Source organism: Parambassis ranga, unplaced genomic scaffold (genome assembly GCF_900634625.1).
Source record: "Parambassis ranga unplaced genomic scaffold, fParRan2.1 scaffold_21_arrow_ctg1, whole genome shotgun sequence".
NCBI lineage: Eukaryota > Metazoa > Chordata > Actinopteri > Ambassidae > Parambassis > Parambassis ranga.
The window spans coordinates 5,745,490-5,762,791 of record NW_021144767.1 but is presented as its reverse complement, the minus strand read 5'-3'; the positions used below and the strand labels follow the sequence as shown (position 1 = coordinate 5,762,791).

Below are 17,302 nucleotides of genomic sequence, written 5' to 3'. Positions count from 1 at the left end.
AGACCCTGTATCAAGTCTTACGATTGAATCAAATATAAATTACATTTAATCATATTTGTCTATCTACTGGTTATATATCTAGCGTTTGCTCAGTAACTGGTATATTAATTATGATCAATAATATGGTTAAACAGCAGCTTACCGTCACCTCCCCACTGCGCTCTCCCAGCCTGAAGAAAATGAGCCATCACCGGTTTTGCTGCCGCTGGAGCCGCCTCTCCCCTTCCTCCAACAACAAATAAATATATTAAAATATTCCAAATGTCTAAATCCACACTGTTGTCCCGCTTGTTGTGTAGTCCGTGTTGTGTCGCTGTCGCTGCTTTTGTTTTTCCCGGGGCAAAATTTATGACGTCGCGCCACAATCAGGAAGTGCTTTGAAGGCCAGACCGTCCCATTTACCAACGGTGGAGGATCCTCCGGAGGATCCTCAGGAGGCTTCCTGAGACCGCGTAGGCTGCGTCCTCCGAAGGATGCAGACCCTGAATTGGGACACAGCCATAATGTTATCGCTCAAAAAGTAACATGGAAAATATGAGGTGAGACTGTGAGGCATAGAAGGCCGCTTCAACCAGCATAACCACAGTACTAACCAGGTAGGACAGGGCACCACAACCACCCACACCTTGTGCTGTCCAGATGTTTACACATACACATGCATACAACGCTCTTCACTGATGGTCTTCACAATAGGAAAATATGAGGAAACAGATGCCTCAGTCCCTGAATCGAGGATTTGCACCATGAGTGAGGGTGGTTGGGGGAGCAGTGAAATAAATGCTGACCAAAAAAAAGAACATAAAAGTATGTGAGTATTTTTAGTATAATATAGTATATAGTATGTTTTTATTATATTTCCTAGTGTTTTACCCTTAACACCACCCATGCATGAAACTTGACACCCACATGCACGTCAGCCATTCTGGGGCGGAGGCAGAGGCGGGGCTTAATTGCACCTCGGCAGTGATTTTCATCAACTCTGTCAAACAACTCCACAACTGGACACAATTTAACTCTGAACGTGTTGAAATTGATTAAATGAACTCTGAAATTTGAACTCTCCAACTGTTGCTGTAGGGGGTCCCGTTCTGTTGACCATAAACCTGAGCTTGACTTTGTGCAGAGCTCTGATTGGTCCTCCCACAGCGTGACACATCTGTGGAATGAAGTCCAGCCTGCCAGATCACTTCTGAGGAAAGGAGAGGCGTTCAGTTTCCTCATAGTTTCACTCCTGTTAGTGCAGAGGTGGGCGGAAGGATCAAGTCAGGACCTGCTGCTGATGTCCCGGACTGAAGCAGATCAACACATAAAGATGTTTATGGTGTTTCTGATCCTTGTACAAGGTAAGCCATCTCCTACCTGCTCTGATTATCATGTTAGTCTGACATTTCTTTTGTTGGTATCCATTTAAACTGATGACTGCATCTCCTGGGCTTTAATAACCCCTAGCACTCCGTCTATTATGATTTAACCCTCTGGGCATCCTAGGGCCCAAACGTGTACATTTTGCTTTTTTTTGGATTTTGGTTCTCAATATCTCTGTCAGTTTAAAGGCTAAATGTACAAAACTTGGCCAGGGATATTTTTTTATGATTATTTACAAACATCAATTGTCCCCACTTTCGCAAGTTGTACACAATGGGAGATAAAAACTTTTGTTACGTTCGGCACCCTTAGGTACACGTTTGGCCAATTGACTCCCATTATATCAGCAAATCTTTGATATACTCTAATCCTGACATATTATTATGTTTTCCCCACGTATCTAAGACCTAGTTCTATTACCTTGCCAAATGCAAGGAAATAAAATAACTGAACTTCATAAAAATGGTTTTGGTGTGTTCAGCTTGATATAAAAGAGAGAATAGAGAATCATATTGTGCATGTGAGTGTGTGTGTGAGTGTGTGTGTTAAATCAAAGTAAAAAATCAAGCTCTGTTGATAAACAAGTGGTGTTAGTGTTGCTGAGAATATATTGTGTGTATGTGCGTGTGTGCACGCACAGGCGTGTGTGCATGTGTGCATGCGTGCACGTGAGTGCATGCACGTGTGTGCGTGCACGTAAATTCAAATGATGAAAAGATAGATCATACAGAGGGTCTGTTCTCCTATTGGATGTGTGCACCATGTTTATGTAGGTGCATCTTTGAAGTCTAGAAGAACATGGTACAGTTTATCTGGCCAGTCATGCCACCACGAGCAACCATGAAGAGGAGATTAAATTTTGAAGAGGCACTTGCTGCCATTTTGAGGTCCCCCAAGGCCACTGATGAAAACACATCATCCTCTGACAGCCAGGAAGTGTCCGCATAGGAATTTTGTCCAGAGGAGGACCTTGGCAGCACCACTGGGGAGGAAGAGGGAGAAGAAGAGCAAGAGGAGGAAGAGGAAGAGGAGGAAGAGGAAGAGGAAAAAGAACAAGCAGAGGAAATGGATGACAGCAACTGGAGATTTCAGTGGAGTTCCAAAAATGGTAAAGTGACAAGGGTGTAGATTTGCGTTTGACATTGGTGGGGGCCTAAGATTCCAATGAAATTTAACCCCTCCTGCACCCAATGAGAATCTGTCATTGTTTAGGAGGTGGTCAGATTATTGGTGGGGACATGCCCCCTCCGTCCATGCTACTACACCCTTGCAAAGCGATGCTCCCACTAATGAACAAAGGTGTCTATTTGTCACATTTTGCTCTGAGGTCAGGATGATCAGCAGCCTCTAGAGCACCTTTAACCTTTTGTTTTCCTGAGGACATGCATTCCAGTGTGGAGCTACTGTGCCAAATGCGGGGCCCATGTCTGCAAAATGCATCATGATGCACCACCGTGCTGCCGCAGAGGACTGCAAGAGGACAGCAAGAAGGTTCCTGGTTCCATTCTGACTGGGGTGGCGATTTTGTGTGGAATTTGCATGTTCTCCCTGTGCCTGTGTGGGTTCTCTCCGGGTACTCAGGCTTCCTCCACATTCTAAAGACAAGTTAGGTTAATTCACTCTAAACTGCCTGTAGGTGTGAGTGTGAGTGTGAATGGTTGTTTGTCTGTGTTGCCCTGCGATGGACTGGTGACCTGTGCAGGGTGTACCCCGCCTCTCACCCGAAGTTAGCTGGGATAGGCTCCAGAATCATCCATTCTATGACATAAATAGAATAAATACATAAAAAACTTTATATCTATGGATAGGTCTGACATTGCTGAAAAGAAATAAAAAAAATGAAAAAAAAAATATTTATGTATGGCATTGTTATAGCACTTTTAAGAGAGGTACACGTTTGGGCCCTAGGGGTCCGAGTGTGAGTTTTTGGAATAATGGCTTATTACTAATAATGCATCAAAATCAATTTTGTTATCAATTATTGACTTAGTCAAGGCTGTAAATTCCTCATATGAAGTGACCCACTTGGCACCTCAGTTTTTAAAAATCTGCATATTTTCAGTTTTACTGTTTATGAATTCTATGTTTTGTATGACAAAAATAACACAAAAACATACAAAAATATAGAAAATTGTATATCTATGGATAGGTCTGACATTGCTGAAAAGAAATTAAAAAAATGAAAAAAAAATATTTATATATGGCATTGTTATAGCACTTTTAAGAGAGGTACACATTTGGGCCCTAGGGGTCTGAACGTAGCCAAAATCGAAGGGTGCCCAGAGGGTTAAACAGGTTGTTCCAGGTGAGAATATTGTTTTTTTAGCTGCTCATTGTACCTGGATTCCTTCATTCATGAAAACAAGAGGAACTAGAAAAGCATTTCCTGAAGAAAAAGTTTGATTCCTGCAGCTGAAGCTTTGCTCTGAATTGCTGGAGAATCTGCAATCTGAATTTAATTCACTGAAACACGGTTAAGAATTCAAAAGATGAAGGTGCTATTTAAAAGAAAAGAGGGGGAAGAACAAGAGTTTGATTGCCTCACAGTAATAAAAATAAAAATATTTGAATATTAGAAAGATATGAGAGACAAACTGCTGAATACAAGAACAGTGTGAAGTCACTGAGCTTAAAGAACAGCCTGTGAATAAACCATATGAATAAAACCATAAGACTATAAGAAGCTCAGGCTGTGATTTGAATGTGGAAAAGTAGTATCCAGCTGAAGGATGATCAATATGACAGATACAATGCTTAAAGTCTGACAAAGACTACAAACATGGCTGCTTTGTATGCCTCTGTGTGTCAGCCTGTCACCATGGTAACAGCCCTGGCTGTCCACCTGCCTGTCTGTCTGATGACACTGGAGACACAGGTGTGTGTCACACTCCTGTTGCTCCTCTCAGGGCAGATCCCATGTGTTCATAAACCTGGGTTCACCACACTTCCCCTGTGAGAGTGATTACTTTCCCATAAGAGTGATGTTATGATGCACCTTAAAAGCTTACTCTGACTATTTGACCCATTGGTGACTTACTTACATTTCTTATAATGCTCCTAAAACATAAACATGTAATTCTGTAAACACATGCTACATGATAAGCTGCCTGTTAAAACTTCATTAACCCTTCAATGATGAATTTTTATTATGATTTTAAAAACCAAACATATTTGAACAAATCCCAATACAGTTTCTGTAGCTGAAAGCATGAGGAACTAGTTACCGCATTAGATTAGATTAGATTAGATTAGATTAGATTAGATTAGATTAGATTAGATTAGATTTACTTTATTAATCCCTTGAGTGACTTAAGTAACTATAGGTCACACCATCCAAAAAATGTGTAATGAAGAAGAAAAGAACATATATAAGTCGCACCGGACTATTAGTCACACCAGCGGGCCAGCCTAAATCACTAGGTTTGTAGCGTAACTTGCCTCTTGAATTCCTCTTAACTTAAATGGTACGGCTGCAGGGCATTGAGAGTGAGACACATGCATTTCAACAAGTTCTACTGTGCGCTCATATAGCTGCTGGAATTAGCGACCTAACGACCAATCAGAAAATAGAATTCCTTGTTGCCAGGTGAGGTCTGAGGCTCAGCTGCAAGCACACGTTCCATGAACGTGCGCGTCACCTATGCTCGGAATGCAAAGTGTGCTGGAGGTAGAAGAGAACCGTCAGGAGAGGGACAGAACAGCTGCCATTACATCTGTGATGAGACGTCAGGACACAGGCTGACTAATTCTATATTTTAATATATAAGTCGCACCTGAGTATAAGTGGCACACCCAGCCAAAGGATGAAAACAAGTGGGACTTACAGTCCTCTCCCATAGACTCCCGTGTTAGAAATGATGCATAATTTACTTAATATTTGAAAAAACAAACTGAAGTTGACCCAGAATGTCCTCTGTGAGAGGAAGATTTGGACAGTCGAATGGCTGAAATCAGGCAATGCATGCTGAAGATATGCTGCACCAAAAAACGTACGGAAGAATGAAAAGAAAGAAGAAAATACAGAGTGAAGAACAAGAGTTTGGTTGCCGTGCAGCACTCAAACTAATTAAGACATGGCAGTGTTCTGTCACACTCAGTTTTCAGTTCAAGCTGTTGCTGTGTGTGGACAAGTCCCCAATGTGCCAACATGAAGAAGAATGATAGAACTGTCTGTAATGATCTGTGGCCATCAGAATAGAAAACAGTCCTATTCCTCTGTAATAAAACAGATATTTTAAGGTGATTTATTGTTTCTTTAAATGTGTTGTTTGGGCTGACTGTCAGTAAACTTATCTCTGTGATCCCTGCAGGTAATGTGTAGTCACCTACAGTATGTGACTCCTGGGCCAAAACCACATCAGGCATCTGATTTGTGTTTGTTTGTCTGTCCTCACAGTTTCCCAGCATGCCCTGGCTGCTGTGGTGGAGGAGTATGAGGGGGCAGAGTCTGTTCTGCTGCCCTGCCAAGAAGTTGCCCCTGATTTCAACCCAATGGTGATGTGGACTCGGAATGATCTTGATCCCAAATTTGTGCACAGGCGAGATGAAAATGGTGATATAACAGGACAAAACCCCCGTTACCATGGACGCACATCCATGAAGCCGGACGCTTTAGACTCTGAAAACCTAAGTCTCACTTTGAAAGAACCCCAACAATCAGACAGTGGTGTCTACACCTGCAGCATCAGTGATGGAAGAGGAGAACTGAAAGTGACAGATGTATACCTGCAGGTCAAAGGTCAGCAGCACACCTTGCACTAGATACAGGTCAGAGGTCAGCTAGCACTGGTGTCATGTCAGGTCAAATGTAAAGGTTGGAAATTTGTTTTGACTCTGAGGACACTGTAGATCAGAGGTCAGCACACACACCAAAATAGAAATGATTGATTTCACATCGTTTGCAATCTTCTGCAGTCACATCTTTTCTATGTGCACACATGCACCAATAATCCATTTCTTGTGGTACATTTTGAAACTAAGAACCTAAAAATCTCACAGCGCTTGATGGCTGACATGGCCTGCAGCTCCAAGTGATGGAGAAGAAATGAATAATTTGAAGGTCGTAAGTTAAGGTAATGCTGCTACTCCTGGTTGATATCATGTTCATTGTCCTTTCAGTCCACCAGGTTCAGGTGAAGTCGATGGAGGGGGTGGAATCTGTTGTCCTGCCCTACAAAACAAAAGCTGGTCTGCCTGAAGACACCACAGTTGAGTGGACTCGCTCTGATCTGAACTTCATGACGGTGCTTTTTTTTACAAACAATAGTGAGCACACTAAAAAACAGGATGATCTTTACTGTGGACGCACAACCATGAACAAAGACCTGCTGAAGACCGGAGACCTCAGCCTGACCCTGAAATACCCCACAAACAGAGACAGTGGAACCTACACCTGCATTGTCCACATGGCCGGAGACATCCTGAGAGAGAAAATACAGCTGACTCACGTCAGAGGTAAGAGGTTGGTCTGAAGTCAGTGGTCAGTGATGTAGATACAAATCACATCGTCTGTTTTCTCTTTCAATCAATTTAAGGAGTTTAAAGGTAGGGTAGGAGATTTTGAAAGCTCAGAGAGTCAGCCAGATTTTGAAAGTAAACACACGCCCCTTTCTCTCAAGCTCACCCCAAAGCCACGCCTCCAAACCAGTCTGTGGCTTCGGCCATCATGCATGTACCTCTCTGGTGCTGAGCAGGAAGAGAGTGACAACCAGCCAATACTCCTACAGGGTCCACCCGGAGGATTGGCTGATGTTTTTAGAGTTTTATAGCTTCAGATGATTCATATTCTTCGTTCTAAAGCGAAACTGCCGAACTAATCGGTTGCTATCGGATTGTAAAGAGAAGTTACACTAATTGTGCATCAGAATGAAACCTCCTACCCGACCTTTAATATAACACCAATAGAGTTAGTGTTAGGACAGATTCACACAGTGTTAAACTTGACCACGCCTCCGAGTGTACGGTCACCATTTTTCCTTGTCGCACAGTAAGTTTTATTCCATCAAATTGACTGAAAGCTGGAAAAAGGGTTCTTTTCCAGTTTTGGTACATTTACAGGGTGTTTCGGAGATGGGTGTATGATGGTGAGACCTTCACCTGGTTGTTTGAAAGTCTCAAAGACAAAGACCTATTACTGACACCTTGTGATTTAAATTCTGTTTTTTGTCAATTTTGAGTTTGAAAACTTAAACCATCAACACAAACATCCATGATGTGCTCGAAAGACATCTCTTTGAGACTTTTTAAAATGTATGAACTTTCTAGAACATTTTAACACTCAACCTCATTTGTCTTAGTAATGTTGTTTCTCTTACTCCTGAGAGGAGATGAATTCAGAAACAAATGATCGCAGAATGATACAGATATATGTATAAGGACTAGGAGTGTGCGATTTGACGATAAAAGATCGTGAAGGATTTGAACGTATCGGCGATCTGACAGAGCAGACAGGTCGTTTTATCGTCCATAGAGCAGCTTCTATTAATTGCAGTTCTATGTTTGTGCAAACACATGAGTTTTTCCTTCAGCCAACTCTCAGTGTGCTTAATGTGAACATGACCAACCAATGACAGCCTCCCTGTTAGGAAGCTACGGCTGAAAACAAAACGAAAACAGAGGAATTGGTCCCTAAAACGAACTCCACATTTATGTTCGGTGCTGTTTCTGCCGTCAGCAGCGAAGTGTCTTTTAAGCCTGTGTGCATGTGTGTGTGTGTGTGTGTGTGTGGCATGTGTTGCAGTGGAAGGGCCACGTGTATACGAATGTATTATCTTGCTACGAGCACGTCTGCACCCGCCTCTGTGAACATTACCAGCTCGTTATATTGAGGTTCACTGCTGTTGCTGCCACCACATTGAACTTTAAGAGTTACTTAAGTCTCTATACGTAGAGAAGATTGAAGCAAGGCGTCTGGACTTGTAGTTTTCTGTTGCTCATCCAAGCAGTGAAACGTTTTCAAGAAAACTCTACAAGACCTGGATGACTGAGAATCTTCATCAACATTAAGTCTCTATACTATATTTAAAGTAAACCTTAGGAGGCACACTTCAGTCTGTTTAAATGACTGTTGAATAATACTTTACAGAATTACATTAGAGCCTTCTTTTTAACCTGTTTGAAAGAAACTTTATTTTGTTCTAAATTATTTAAATTTCCATGTTTATTGAAAACTAATACTGAGTAATACTTGTAAAAGATTCTGAGCAGTGGGGGCCACGAAACGAAAAGCCTTCTTTCCCAACTCAACCCCAAACTTTTGGAACAGATACTAAATTAAGGCCCAAAGGCTGTAGGAAGCTATGCTTTGCTGGCCCAGTTTACACTTATACATTACAGAGATGACAGGGTCCAGCTAACACGATCATAAAGCACACAGTGATGCGTCAGAGCTCTGAGACCTGTGACGAACCTCAGGGCTCCATGGTAGGCAGTGTGAAGAGTTTGTTGACTCTGAGCAGAAGCATGCATATAGATTACACCACCGTAAGCCAACACTGACATTCTTTCGAGATTTTTTCTAGTTACCTCTTTCTGTTTGGAGATGCCTGTGCTGTCTCTCTGCCATAAGTTCGCCGTGCATCATCCTAATGTCCTTAAAGTTTTTTCATGTGATAACGGTCCGTCCCCGGACACGTCTGCATGCTCATGAGTCACCTGCACAGCGCCATCTACAGGAAAGGAGCTGTCAGTGAGTCAACAAATCTGTCGACATATGTAAAAATGGTTAGTGTGCAGTAACCTCCTGTTTACAGTAGGTGGCGCTGTCCACAGATGCCCACACATGGTCGTGGTTGGGTCTGTATCACATGTAAAACATTTGATGATTTTTGGAGCATCTGTGATGGAGTTATACCAGCTGCAGTACCATGTTTGTCCACTGGATGGAGCCAGACCCCATGAGAATAGTGGAGACCCGTCTGTGTATCAAACATCCAAAAACATTTGATTCATACATGAAAATTGTCAAGCAGCAGTTACTTCCGGTTTCCTGTAAGTGGCGCTCTGCAGGTGACTCATCAGCATGCACACATGCTCAGGGATGGGCGGTTATGACATGAAAAAAAAACTGAGGACGTTGAGACGATGCACGGCAAAGTTGAGTCGAACTGTTCGAAGTTTCATGGCAAAATCATGAAACGTCAACAGATTTTGGCGAGCCACAGAGGCCACAATCTTTAACTTAGAGAAAAGCTTTTGATAACTTTAGGGCTGAAATCTCCCAGTTCACTGGTCGATTTATTGGTCGGCACGTTCTGGTTCGACCAAAATTCTGATTGGTCGACTTTTTGTACCGTTAATTTTATCAGGAGGAATGTACCAAGTGCTAATGGGCCCAATGGTTTTCTGAATATTTATTTAGTTTTGACCGTGTCATTTAAGTCAGTCCTCCTCTACCATGTCAGAGACATCTGCAGTGGGGCAGCGTTTCATGAAAATAGACACCCGAAAAACGGTTGAATTTCCCCTTGCAGATCAATAAAGCAGGCTGCCCCGTCCGTTTTAAGCATATGAACATTTGACGTATTTCAATGTCTTAGTCTAATAAATTGTTTTATAACTTTAGGCGTACCCACTCACAACAGCGGCAGCATGCTTTAGATACACCCAGACCAGGCTGCATGTTAAGTCTCCCCATCATCCAAACGTCAAGCTGCGCTCCTGTGTTCAGCGTCACTCTGTGTGCAGGACATGTACAGAGCGAAGTGATAGTGTCTGTAAATATTATAACATAACAGTAGGTTTTGTGCTGATATCACTAGATGAGGGTATTTTTCGGAAATCCAGAGCGGTGATATTGCACAGATGCACGTGATGTAAATAGCCCCCCCGATTAGTCGATTTTTGGTCGAAACTTGAGGGTTTCGGTCGACCAAGACTTTCTTTGGTTGATTACAGCCCTAGATAACGTTTGATCAGCAGGTCCTTCAGGTGACATCCCCTAAATATCAAGTCAATTGGGCCAAATCCCTAGGAGGAGTTCGTCCGCATACCAATGGTGTAAATTGTCAAAGTCATGATGGCCATCCAACCTGTTGAGTTTGCTTTGGTCTTTCTCCTACTTGTTACACATGTACAGACCTGTTCTTCATGTTCCTCCACAGAAAGTTTGCCAACCTGGGCCAAAGTCCTCATCATTCTCCTGGTCGTGGTTCTTGGTGTTTCTGGTGGCCTCTTGTTTTATTTTCGACATTATTTCAAGTCAGGTGAGTCTCTTTAACACTATAGCTGGTTAACATGTGGTGGCTCCTGGAATGTGGAATGTCAGATTGAGGATTTCTTTAAGTTGAGGGAGACCCCGTTTCCAGAATCAGAATTAGAATCATGTTTTATTGCCATGTAAGTAAAGAGGATTCACATTACTAGGAATTTGCCTTAGTGATTAGTGCATACATAAAACATATAATAATTAACATGAAATAAGATAAAAATAAGGTAAATAAGATAAGATAAGGTCAAGTAAATGGGTAAACAATGTAAACTAAAAGCCGACAAACAAATTGACATGACATAACAGACATACTATGAACAGAACAGAACATGAGTGGTGGTTGTACTGGCAAACATGGACCCTTATATGAACGAGTGGAACAGTGTAATTATTTACAGTTGAACAGTCCAACAGCAGAGGGGAAGAAGCTGTTCTTGTGGCGTGAGGTTCTGGTCCGAATGGACCGTAACCTCCTGCCTGAAGGGAGTGGCTCAAAGAGTCCGTGTCCAGGGTGAGAAGGGTCAGCTGTGATCCGACCTGCACGCCTCAGAGTCCTGGAGACGTACAGGTCTTGGATAGATGGCAGGCTGCAGCCGATCACCTTCTCAGCAGAGCGCACAACACGCTGCAGTCTGTGCCTGTCCCTGGCAGTGGCCCCAGCGTACCACACTGTGATGGAGGAGGTGAGGATGGACTCAATGATGGCCGTGTAGAACTGAACCATCATTCTGGCTGGCACCTTGAGTTTCCTCAGCTGCCGCAGGAAGTACATCCTCTGCTGGGCCTTTTTGATGAGGGAGCTGATGGTGAGCTCCCACTTGAGGTCCTGGGTGATGGTGGTACCCAGGAAGCGGAAAGAGTCCACTGTGGAGATGGGGGTGTCTGTCAGGGTGAGGGGGGGTGATGGAGCTGGTACTTTCTGAAAGTCTCCACTGTCTTCTGGGCATTCAGCTCCAGGTTGTTGTCATACACGGGTAGCTGTAAAAACAGACTTTTCCCTTCATTTGTGCCTTTCATTTACACATAACCAGAGTTTTTCGCCTCTGAAAACGAATCTTTTTAAAAACTCAGGCAAAAATGGAGATTTAGGAAAAACGGAGACAAAAACAGAGAAAAAGTGAGTTTGCAGCAGACCTTTTTTGTAGTCTAGTAATGGAAGCATGGTAGCGTTTGCATTTCTGTTGGTGTAAGCACATTTATGTTTGCATTTACAAATACAGCTCCTCTTACTGTGTAGAGGAGCAGAGACATGTTAGGTCTCCAGGTTCAGCAACTTTAGAACAACTTCTGACACAAAGAGCCAGACTGCCACCCACAGGCTTGGCATAGTTATGATGGCTCTTGGGAGCGTATTTATGCAGGTTAATGTAAGCGGAACGTTTTTTGAAAACAATGATATGTGCACCATGTGAAAACTGCACTCAGTGAGTTGTTGGATCAAATAAATGTAATTTTGTGCACTTTAATTAGGATTTTGTGTTTGGTTTTAAAACCTAAACCAATTTAATAAGTGTAACTTAAAATGTATACTTGTTAAAGCAACACAAACCAACTAAGTAAATTCCAAATAAATGTCCATCCATCCATCCATCCATCCATCCATCCACAAACGTTTCGTTCAATATCGTCACCAATCTTTTACATGACTCTGGAGCAGCGAGTCATATCAGTGAGTGATTCACAGATTTGTTCTTTGTTCTCGTTCATCGTTCATTTGTCATGTGACAGGCTGCACAGATTTGTCATCATTCTTGTTCACAGCTCAGGCTGTGTGGGGAGCAGTACAGTCTCTCGTTCATTTGTCATGTGACAGCTACCTGTCACTGTTGCACTGTTAAAAATAACAATGGCAGGGAGGATGCAGGACAGAAGTCACTTTATTGTGGTGTGTATTTTCACATGCTTTGAATTGCTGGTGGTAGTTGTGCATTATACTTTTGTCAGCTGAAACAAACCATGTTGTCTTCAGTATTTAGTGTCTGAGAACCGCTGCATTTTTCTACAATGCCAACAAGAAGGAAACAGCACCACCTGCTGTAAAAAGTAACGAAATGACTCACAAAGAGATTCATTCAATTTAGTGTTCGAGAGTAAAAAGAGTTACCAACTTACCAACACTAATAGTTATGAGATTTATTGATTTGCACCATCAGTGAGGAGGGCTGTTAGAGTGTGTAAATATGTGTATGAGCAGTGTCCACAGATAGCTGAGTCAGCACTGAAAAAACTTGATGTCGTCCAGGCAAAAGCCCTCGGAGTGTGCTGTGGGGCCCTCCGTGCTACTCCAATCCCAGCCTTACTTGTTGAGATGGCTGAAACACCTTTATTCTTGAGAAGGGACAGACTTGCAATGCAATATATAGTTAAACTGAAAGGTTATGAAGGAAAACATCCAACAAATCAGAGATGCATGATACCTGGGAGTGGGGAGCGGGGCGAATAAGAAAGGAGAGCTTTGTTTTTAGGAAGAGTCAAGAAATGGAGAGGGGGTGGCTCCTCTGATCCTCTGGCCAGTTTTACCAGCATGGCTTCTGCCCGCTCCAGAAGTTGATTTTAACATTAAAACTGATCAAAACTCTGGTTATAATAGCATGGTGAGACACAGACTTGAAACTGGTTGGAATGGGTTCCTTCAGATTTACACTGATGGAGCTAAGGACCCAAAGAGTGGTGCAGCTGTCTTTGCTTTTTACATACCACAGTATGATATTTTAAAGCTCATCTGAATGTCTGAGGGGGTTTCAGTCTATACAACAGAGCTGACTGCTGCTGGGCGTTAAAATGGGTGGAGGAGGTTATATGTTCTGATTGTGCTAGAAGTGTTGGAGAAGGGTAGTCTGGGAGCCCGGCCAGATCTTATTATTGAATTACTAATAATGCTGTATAGAACTGAGAAGGCTGAGTGTCAGTGGGGTTTCTCTGGGCGCCAAAATGGCCTTAAGAATGAAGCCTAATTTATCAGTGTGTATGGGTGTGAGTGAGTGGGGTCTGTCATAAAAGAATATTCCACATTCCACATTTCTATTCAAAACAAAGTAAATACAAAACCATGTTATCTTGGTCAAGGAAGAAGACAGGCTGTAATTATGACCAGACTCAGATTAGGTCATTGTGGTTTGGCATGGGATCTTCAAAAGATTGGGAAGCATGAAGACGGTCTTTGCAGAGTCTGCAATACATTCCAAACAGTTGAGCATGTGTTGATGGACTGTTGGTTATATAAAGATCAGAGAGAGCAATTATTTATGCTCTACTGGACACTGGAATTATCAGATCATCACTGCGAGGCATGTTAAACCCATCTGAAAACCAGCCACACATTGTGAAAGCAGTTTTGAATTTTATCACAGCAACAGGAGTTCTCTCCCTCTGAAATGAATGTACATACATCAAGCCATTACCAAACCTGACCTGTGGGAGGCAGCAATATGCCATATGGCATCTAGTCTGCCGGAAATAAAGAAGACGAAATGTCTACAGAAAAACTTTGAGCCCAGTTGCATTAAATCAATCTCATGACTATAAAAACACCCTGATGAATAAGACTTGAAGACCATGACTTTACAGTATTTCAGAATGTGCATCATATGTCTTAATGAAATTTACCAACATCTGTTTGTTAATACCTGTCAGACTGCAAGACTTAGAGGTCCACTTGCATGAGCATAGTCATAGAGGGAACTAGGTGGCAGGAAAGACCTACCCAGACACAAAACACAAAAATGAAATTGGACATAATTACATTTATTTAATCCAACAACCCACTGAGTTCACTTTTTGAGTGTACGTCATCAGGGGAACTGTGCATGTCACACAGCCAACAACTGGTATAGGTATCACATTGGTGATTGTGCGATTTACTCAACAGTGTTGTGTTGAATTTACTTAGTTGGTTTGTGTTGCATTAACACGTAGCACACACATAATTAAATTGGACATTTGATCCAACAACTCACTGAGTTCACTTTTTTCAGTGTGTTGTTGTGGAAAACAGAGGGTGTCAGGGAGAGTTGCTGAACGAGGACTCAGGTGCAGGCAGGATTCAGCATGCCAGGTGAAGTTTTATTTCAAAAACAAAACACTACTCTAAATACTAAATCAAACTAAGAAAAACCCAAGTAAAGAATAATCCAAAACATACAAGAACACAGGAACACGGAAGGTGACTCAAAAAGAAGGCTTTTTAGTGCTAACAGTTTCCCTTAGTGTTGAAATTCTTCCCTTATAATTAAGACTAAATCCCAGTAAAGATAAAAGTTGTCTTAAGGTAAAAAACTGTCAATAGTGGAGAGGAGGACTTAATAGAGGGTTTAATCGTTCCTTGAACAGGGAGAACATGGCAGAGCGACAGAGAGGAGAAACGTTCTCCAAACTGTGAATGACGCTGAACTCATAAAAAGTTACAGATTAGAACTACAGCGGGAATCATGTTTGTGGTTGAATATGACTACAAATCTTAGTAAGGACTGTTATCTTAAAGGTGATTTAAGGGGCATACGGCCACTGTCACTGTCCAATTAATGCTGCTTATGTATTAGCAACATATTCTCATGTTTTTCTGTCAACCAATCACATCTGCTAAAACAACTGGGCCAACCACACCTCTTTAAAACCTTTAGTCTGCTCCTTCCTCAGAGTCGCTCTGGGAATGTTGAATCATTTTCAAGCTAGTCCTTACTCATTTTTTTTAGGCTAAGATAAGGGATTTCTAAGAATCTTTGTGAATACGGCCCCTGGATATCCCTAAGGTCTTCCTTCTCCTGTTATTGTTTCTTCCTCACCTACTCTTTTGCTCCCTTCATTCTTTGTAAGTTGTCTTCCTGAGCCCTACCTTTGAAAACACCCACTACCCCACCTGTATAAAAGCTGTATCTTCACACCGCTCTGGGTCGGCTTATCATTTCAGACCCACACTCTGTTATTGTAAACTTGGAATACAATGTTGAGTGAAATCCTTCAACAATAGATGGGGGGAATTCGCATGTGAAAGGATCAATGCAAAGAAAAGTGCATTAGGTACATAGAAAGCACTACAGAGCAGTTACTATGTCTTTACTGCCCATGTTGCTATTTGTTGTCCCTCAGATTACTACATGGAAGTGGATTCACATGTCGACTCTGTCCTGCTGCCCTGCAAAACCATAGTCTGCCTGCCTAAAAAAAGTAAAGTGGAGTGGATGGACAGTAAAAACCAGACGGTTCACATGCATGAGAACGGCTCTGATCGACCTGAACAACAGGATGCATTGTACACACAAAGAGCAAAGATGAATAAAGACCCAATGAAACCTGGAGACTTCAGTCTGACCCTGAGACACCCCACAGATGAAGACAACAACATCTACACCTGCACCGCCTACAGCAGTGGGGGACGCATCCTGATGAAGAAAAGAGTGACGCTTAATGTCAAAGGTCAGTGTTAACACTAACACAATGGAGCAAACAGATGAAAAGCATGGAGCTCTGCAGACCAACATCTAGCTCTGTCACACCCTTTATTTCCATGACTACAGAGCCAATGCTATGTTAGTGTTTAATACATTATGAGTGAAACATGTTATGTTGAATTTAAACACATCTGATGTAGGTATGGGGTCCTGTAGACTGGAAGGCCCCAGTTTTTGGTTTGTAATTAACTCTCTTTATTAAAAGGCCCTCTAGAAATTTCCAGAGTTAGAGTTAAATGTTCTTGCCACCTGGTTCCTTCTGTGGCTAAGCCATGGAAGTGGACCTTTAAGTCTTGCAGTGTTGCAGGTACTAACACAGAGATGTTGGTAAGTTTAATTAAGACATGTGAAGCATGTTGAGCAGCAGCTGAGAACTGTCAATAAAGATGGTTCTCTGACACCCAGTGACGTTCAAAGCAGTTGAGTGCATACGAGTCATGTGATTGGTTCGGGTTGTGAATCACTTGGTGATCGAGTGTGTTCAGGGATAGGACATCCCTTATTTAATGTAGATATATCAATATATAGTAATATATTAATTAATTAGTGAAATATATTAGATACACTGATACATTGATTAGATATGAGTTAAATATATTAATTAGATACAAACTTTCAACATTTATTTTATTATTAATATCAAAATATAAATGTTATCACGTTTCTCTTGGATAGACAAACTCTCTGTGTGTGTGCCTCTCGCTCCTAAACCCACAATGACTCCCCTACACCACCATCCAGCCTCGTATGCCCCCGCAAATGCTTTAATTGTGTCAAAAACTTGAATTGGATTAATCTTGATTTTTGATTAGCCCTAATGATGATTTATTTACTTCAAATCGTACTGTAATTTTCTGCAGTCAAACTGAAAATGTAATATATGTATATTATTGTGTCAGCCTGAAACATTCAACCATGTAGTGTAGTCGAACGAGACTGAGCACGGCGATTCAAATCCCAACCAATCCATGAACCAATGACACACACCGCAATGCATCTTATTCACCACTAGATGTCCTACCCGAGCACTGTGTCGTTGAAGCCTGGAGTAATGAACCTTTTTATTGAATCAGGGGTCGAAGCTTCAACAAAGCCTCAAAACTCATACTAGGGGTGGGCGATATGGCAAAAATTTTATATCACGATTCTTTAATGATAAAATCACGATCTCGATTTTATCACGATTTGTTTTTACATTGACACTAATTTGCATGTTTCCGTGTAAATGACTTAAGGTAGCCTTAAGGTAGTCACTTCTCAAAAACTGTCAGTAGATTTTAAA

At 41.9% G+C, this 17,302-nt stretch overlaps 1 protein-coding gene across 1 annotated transcript; it reads left to right on the top strand.

Moving 5' to 3' along the window:
- The first annotated feature begins 525 nt into the window (after nucleotides 1-525).
- Nucleotides 526-15,996, top strand: LOC114429888 (uncharacterized). The gene is made up of 6 exons (XM_028398497.1): nucleotides 526-539; nucleotides 1,078-1,343; nucleotides 5,762-6,103; nucleotides 6,484-6,819; nucleotides 10,467-10,568; nucleotides 15,659-15,996. Exons 1-6 carry the CDS (start codon nucleotides 526-528, stop codon nucleotides 15,994-15,996), a joined length of 1,398 nt encoding a protein of 465 aa, XP_028254298.1.
- Nucleotides 15,997-17,302: the final 1,306 nt, after the last annotated feature.

Bases quoted from the DNA above. Each gene is read 5' to 3' on its own strand.
- LOC114429888 (XM_028398497.1), top strand. The intron at 6,820-10,466 runs GTAAGAGGTTGG...GTTCCTCCACAG, and splicing joins ACAGCTGACTCACGTCAGAG to AAAGTTTGCCAACCTGGGCC. The intron at 10,569-15,658 runs GTGAGTCTCTTT...GTTGTCCCTCAG, and splicing joins TCGACATTATTTCAAGTCAG to ATTACTACATGGAAGTGGAT.